Source organism: Cariama cristata, unplaced genomic scaffold (assembly GCF_000690535.1).
Source record: "Cariama cristata isolate BGI_N322 unplaced genomic scaffold, ASM69053v1 scaffold14913, whole genome shotgun sequence".
NCBI lineage: Eukaryota > Metazoa > Chordata > Aves > Cariamiformes > Cariamidae > Cariama > Cariama cristata.
Window position 1 is genome coordinate 1 of NW_009610237.1, and position 5,637 is coordinate 5,637.

The 5,637-nt window shown below is 42.5% G+C and overlaps 1 protein-coding gene across 1 annotated transcript in view; it reads left to right on the forward strand.

The window, feature by feature from the left end:
• The first annotated feature begins 257 nt into the window (after positions 1-257).
• Positions 258-5,637, forward strand: part of QRICH1 (glutamine-rich 1) — a 24,028-nt gene continuing 18,648 nt past the window's right edge. The window contains exons 1-2 of the mRNA XM_009697813.1: positions 258-322; positions 3,908-4,237. Of these exons, the coding sequence (XP_009696115.1) occupies positions 3,929-4,237 (309 nt within the window). The 5' untranslated portion in view covers positions 258-322; positions 3,908-3,928. The remainder of the gene's footprint in view (positions 323-3,907; positions 4,238-5,637) is intronic.

Below are 5,637 nucleotides of genomic sequence, written 5' to 3' on the forward strand. Positions count from 1 at the left end.
CGCGAGCGCTCTGTGCCCTGTGACAGATGTGCTCGCACGCTCATTCCTAGTAACAATTACCAGGCTGAGGGATACAATGGTTAGGAATTGGGCATCTGGCGATCCTTCAGTAGGAGCTGCTAGCTGTGTGGATGATCGTATTTTTCTTTCCTGATTCTTTTTTTTTTTTTTAAAAATGGAATACATATTAAAAATAAAATGGCTTTAATAAAGAAAGAGGAACTGGGGATGGAAAGGGCTTCTTTGTTCTGTCTTCTCCAGAACGTTACAAGTCTAAGAGCTCAGGACAAGAGCAGCAGAAATACATGCAACATGGTGACTGGTGAGTCCAGATTGTCCACATGCTGCAAGTTGTGTGTGTGTTTTCGGTAACCTCAGTCTAAGTTTTATGAACTAACCGTATGTGCTCATGATCTTCAAAGAGTTGCTTGAACTTATTTCCTGGAAAAAAATGCAGTTATGCTGAACAGGGAGGAATTACCTCCTTTTATTGGGAAAAAAGCTTATTGCCTGGATGCTCTTTCTTTATTTTAAAATGCAGTATTAAAAACATGCTGCTGAGATTTAGTGGGGATGGGTGTTTGCTGTTTCTAATGTGTGTCTACAGGATAAATGGAATGTGTAAATTAGTATATTTGAATAACTAACAGTAAAAGCGGTGACTGCAGTAGCAAGCTGTGTACATTTATATACAAAAACCTGTTGAATGCGCACTTGAGCCTTAAAGAGGCTTTCTGTCATAAATGCAGGTGGGTTTAGTTTTAATAAATGAAATTTCTCGGAGTACAGTGTTACTTCCCTGAGTCTTCATCTAGACCTGGTACCTCTGCTGCTGCGTAGGGTTTTGTGAAATGCAGTTTTGAGTGATTCAGTGCTTTCAGTTAGATAACCCCAAGCAGCCTTCAAACTGACAGGAACGACTCTGGGAGAAACTTAGTCCAGTGCACACTGTTACCTGCAGTGTCTTTGGTTACTTTCTGATTGCCAGAGTTGGAAAGCTGTAGAGAAAACCAAAGGAAGATTCTGCTGCTGTTCCAGAGGAGGAACAAATACCACCACCCGTACTTGGGACTTTGAGTGCTGCAGTGGCTCAGATGAGCGTTTCGCTGTTTTAGGCGTTAGTGGCTTTCGGTGTAGTATCTTCAAGCAAATATAAAGGAAGATTTTTTTCTGTGCTAGAAGAGAGGAGAAAAGAGATAGATACCTTCTGACAGCTCGTGACAGAGGAAGATTTGCTAGTAGGCGAAGACTGGCCTAGTAGGCTCTTGATTTCATGCTAAAAAGAACCAATTAAGATGGAGCACCCAAGCAGGGTCAAGGATTTGTATCTAAGAAATGAATATTGTGTTTGTTCTGGTTCCTGGTGGTTGGAAGAGGTAGGTGATGATTTGGTGGTGGACCTCTTCTTGATCTTTGGGCCTGCTGCTTATGTGTTTGGGTTTCTGGTGACTTCTGTCAAGAGCTGCTCACAGGTACATTGTGCTCCTGTGTAGCAAAGACCAGAAGAGTTGAGTTCCAAAAGTAAAAGTGAGGGCTAGCAGATAGCTGCTGTTGAAAACAGTGGCCCTGCTGACCTCCCCACTCTCTCCCTTGACAAGATTAAGGGAAGGGGAATAAGCTATTCCTTGAGTCGTTACAACATAATAAGCACCAATGCAGGAGCAAGGAAGAAGGCAGGACCTTTCCTGAGAGGTGAGCTCATCCTGTTCAGCAGCACCAAGCTGTCAAAGAGCATATAATCTCAAAGAGCACCTGTAGTGTTCACATCTGGGTTTCCAGCGTGGTGTTCTTGAGGCATATTCCTCAGAAGAGACTTCCCTCTGAAAGCTATGTCTGTTAGTGCACCTCAGAGTGGACATGCAAAATGATTATGCTCTTCTGAAAGCCTTGCTATAGTATTGAAGTCAAATATTTGCAAGTTCTAAGTAGAAAATTGGGACAAGTTAATAGCTCAAAATCTGTTTTCCAGCTTCAGAGTATGTAATGGAGCATCTTACAATTAGATGCAAGATGCATTCAAGTGTGCCTGGTGTAGGTCCTGTCTGAGTCACTGAGGAAGCATTAACGAGGTTGTTCTCTGTTGGTTTCACCCGGGACATACAATCATCTGGGAATGGGCTGGTAATGTGTCCTGTAGAGGTGTAGAGTACTTTGGGTGGCTTCTGGAGGAAACCACTCAACAACTAAGTGAACAGTTTTACTGGGTCTATCAGGAGGAGATGACTTGAAAATGTGTCAGATCACAATCTCTGAAAGGCAGGAGAATTGTTTTCCTGTCCAGCTGTGGGCTGTATGGGAGCTTCTGTATGCTGATTTTTACAGAGTTGTTGGATTTACTAAGTGAACACTATTAGCTGGTGCTTTTTACTAAACATTGATGCATGTTTTAAGAATATTTTCTGTAGTAATCTCATACAGCAACAGATGTTGCTTAATAACTTCAGAAACTATAGATACAGTGCAAGTTGCTTCATGTGTGTTCCCCTTACCTTTGATACTCACTCTTTCTCCTGTGAGCCTGGTCCAATGCACTAGCCATGAACCTCCTCCATGTAAACAAAAACTTCTGTGTGTTTAGACTGCTATCACGTAACAGTAAAGAGTGGTTAGAATTTGCTGTAGCTCCCACTGATTTTTTTGGGAATTGGAGCTGGACTTGTGGAATACGCTTGGGTACCACTGAGAGCCTAGAACTAACTCCCATTTTCACACAGGCTCTTGCAGTCTTATGTTCAACCACATATTTCTGTCTTGGTTCCACTTTGCTAAATCATGGTATAATGATGTAAAAGGTTCTACTTTTGTACGTATTCTCTCTAGAACTACAGTCATATACATAGAGTGATGTTTGTCCCTTTTTCCTCCTTTCTGTAACTTGATCTAGTAGTACTGAATCGCCTCTTCTAGTCCTAATCTTGCACTGTTTCGCATATTTTCACAACTATCTCGGTATCTGGTAGTGTTATAGCTTATTTGTTTATCCTTTATCAGGACTAATTAGTGCCTTAGAAACAACCAGTATACTCGCTGCAAAAACAATTTGTGGGTTTAAACAAGTCAATAAGAGAAGAATGCTATCAGAGTATACCCTAGAGCTTTCTAATGTTCTTAGGTGGAGTCATCTTTTTTGTTTTGGCTTTTTTTTTTCCCTTGCTCTCACTTCCTCTCTGATAATCTGATTTCTTTTTCTGTCTCTTTTATCTTCATCCGTGGCATGTTTCATGTTAACCTCTTCCTATATTGAAAGGACATCAAGAACTAATGCTGCTTTTGTAATTTCCAGAGCTCTATGTCTTCATGTGTGTAGTTCCCCATTTGAGGAATCTCTTGATTCCAGCACTGTCCTTTTGCTTGCTGTGTTCAAATCAATAAGGCTGTCCTAGTCCTAATAGCAGTGGGCTGAACGCTGCATCTCTTGCTCTTCCATTGTGCTTCCCATTAGCTGCCTAGAATAGAACTGCATGGCCTGATAGGCCGTACTGCTCGGTTCTCCCACCTCTGCAGCTGCGAAGCAGGGCCACAGATAATTGATTTCTAAGCTTCTCTCACTCATGTTGCATGCTGCAGACAAATGAAATGTATGACTTGATTTCGTCTGTTATTTGACTCGCCTGGTCTGGGTGAAGTACAACGCTAGGATTTTTACGTGGCAGTGAGCTCCTTGAATAGTACCACAGTTACACCTGGTTATCGTTCAGACTTCCGTGAGCTGCTAAGGGTTAATCTGAGAAATGTGTAGTAGCACAAGATGCCTCGTAAAACTAAAGCATCTGTCTCGGGCATCTGGCTGTGCATGTTTGCTAGTTCTCGTATGGTATTTGGTATGAGAAATTAGTTACTGGAGTTGGGAATATCCTTGCATCAAAGGAGTACTGTAGTTAAGACTTCTACTTTCTCTTTCCTTAAGGAACCCTAAGGACCTTGCAATATGAATAATTCTCTGGAGAACACCATTTCCTTTGAAGAATACATCCGTGTGAAGGCGCGAACAATCCCCCAGCACAGGATGAAGGAGTTTCTGGACTCCCTTGCTTCCAAGGGGCCGGAAGCTCTGCAGGAGTTTCAGCAGACGGCCACCACCACAATGGTGTATCAGCAGGGTGGCAACTGCATTTACACGGACAGCACAGAAGTGGCTGGGTCTTTGCTTGAACTTGCTTGTCCTGTGACAACCAGTGTCCAGCAGCAAACTCAGCCAGAGCAGCAGATACAGGTTCAGCAACCTCAGCAAGTCCAGGTAAGCATCTTAAATTGTCTCTAAACGTATATATGACCTGCTAACCCGTGGAGTAGTGTTCAGAGCCAGCTACTGTCTAACTTGAAACCACAGGCAGGCACTTAAGAAGCAGGGCCTTAGCTTAAGCAAGCGCTTAGAACTGCACTGTTTCCCTTTCATTTAAGGAATTTGGTAGTAAATTTTTTTTCTTGACTCTGCCTCCATTGAGCCCCGCTGTAGGAGTAGCAGCATACATAGCAATGTAGTGGTGTAACCTATCGGAGAAATGGTTGCCAGTTCTGGCGTGTACACAACTCCCCGAAGCCTTGCGCTCTGTGTGAAGCTGCTATAAATACCACCCCCACCCCCCTGCTGGTCTTACTTTATCTGGTTGTTCAGGGTGGCTGTGGGATCTAACTCGCCTTCAAGTTTTTTAATGAAATCAATACTCTTTGAATGAGGTTGCTTGAACATTCTAAAAGTTGTAGTTCTTGAACTGGCTTTTAAGTGAGGGAGAAATACAGGGAAGTCAACTTATGATATGAACCCGGGGAAGATACCTTTCAGGAAAGGAACTCTAAAACATCTATATGTGTCACGGTAGATTATCCCTTTGGACAGTGGAAGGAGTCTTCTCCCCTTCTTTTTTTAATAGGTATTACAGTAATTCTAATTAAGTATTAAATGAGCAAATCTGCCACCAGGGGGAAAAAAAAACCCAAACATATAACTTAGGATAACTGCTTTGGTCCTCAAACACATTTTGTAATTTGAAGAGTTTATAGGTGGCAAGGCTTTTACTAAGGTTTTCTTATGATATGTCTTCAAACAGTTGAACTCTGTCTACAGCTGTAATTCTGATACACTTCAGGTATGAATCATGTTGCCTTCTGTAGCATGAATGTAAAGTTGTGAACTGTCGTCTTTTGCAGCAAATGAGGGTATGGAGACACAAGTGACTGGAGATAAGGTAGTGTGAACTTGCTCCAGTGCAGTAGACTTGTGCTGGCAGCTCATTTGCGTGCTTTTATCCTACAGCAAAGACAAACTCACCTCTTTCACTGGGTAACTTGTCTCCAGTACACTCTCTATTGAGTAAATTAATGCTTAACTGGGACTTCTGTAACCTGTTGCCCTACAGTAACTTGTGTCGCAAGGCTTTTGAAGAGTAAAAGCCTCTAGTCTCACAGACATGACTTGGATCTCTGCGTGAGTCTATTAAAATGGATCAAGGGTGCTTTTGGTTCTGCCAGCTAGCACATTTTTGGGAGAAGTTTCATTTTTCAGTAGAACTAGGAGGGTTGGCTTTTTTTAGTGCCTCAGGCTTGAAGATGTGGAAGACTCCCAAACCAATTGTAAGAGTCAGAAGTAATCTTTCTTTTTTTTCTCACACCCCCCCCCCCCCCCCCCCCCCCTCCCCA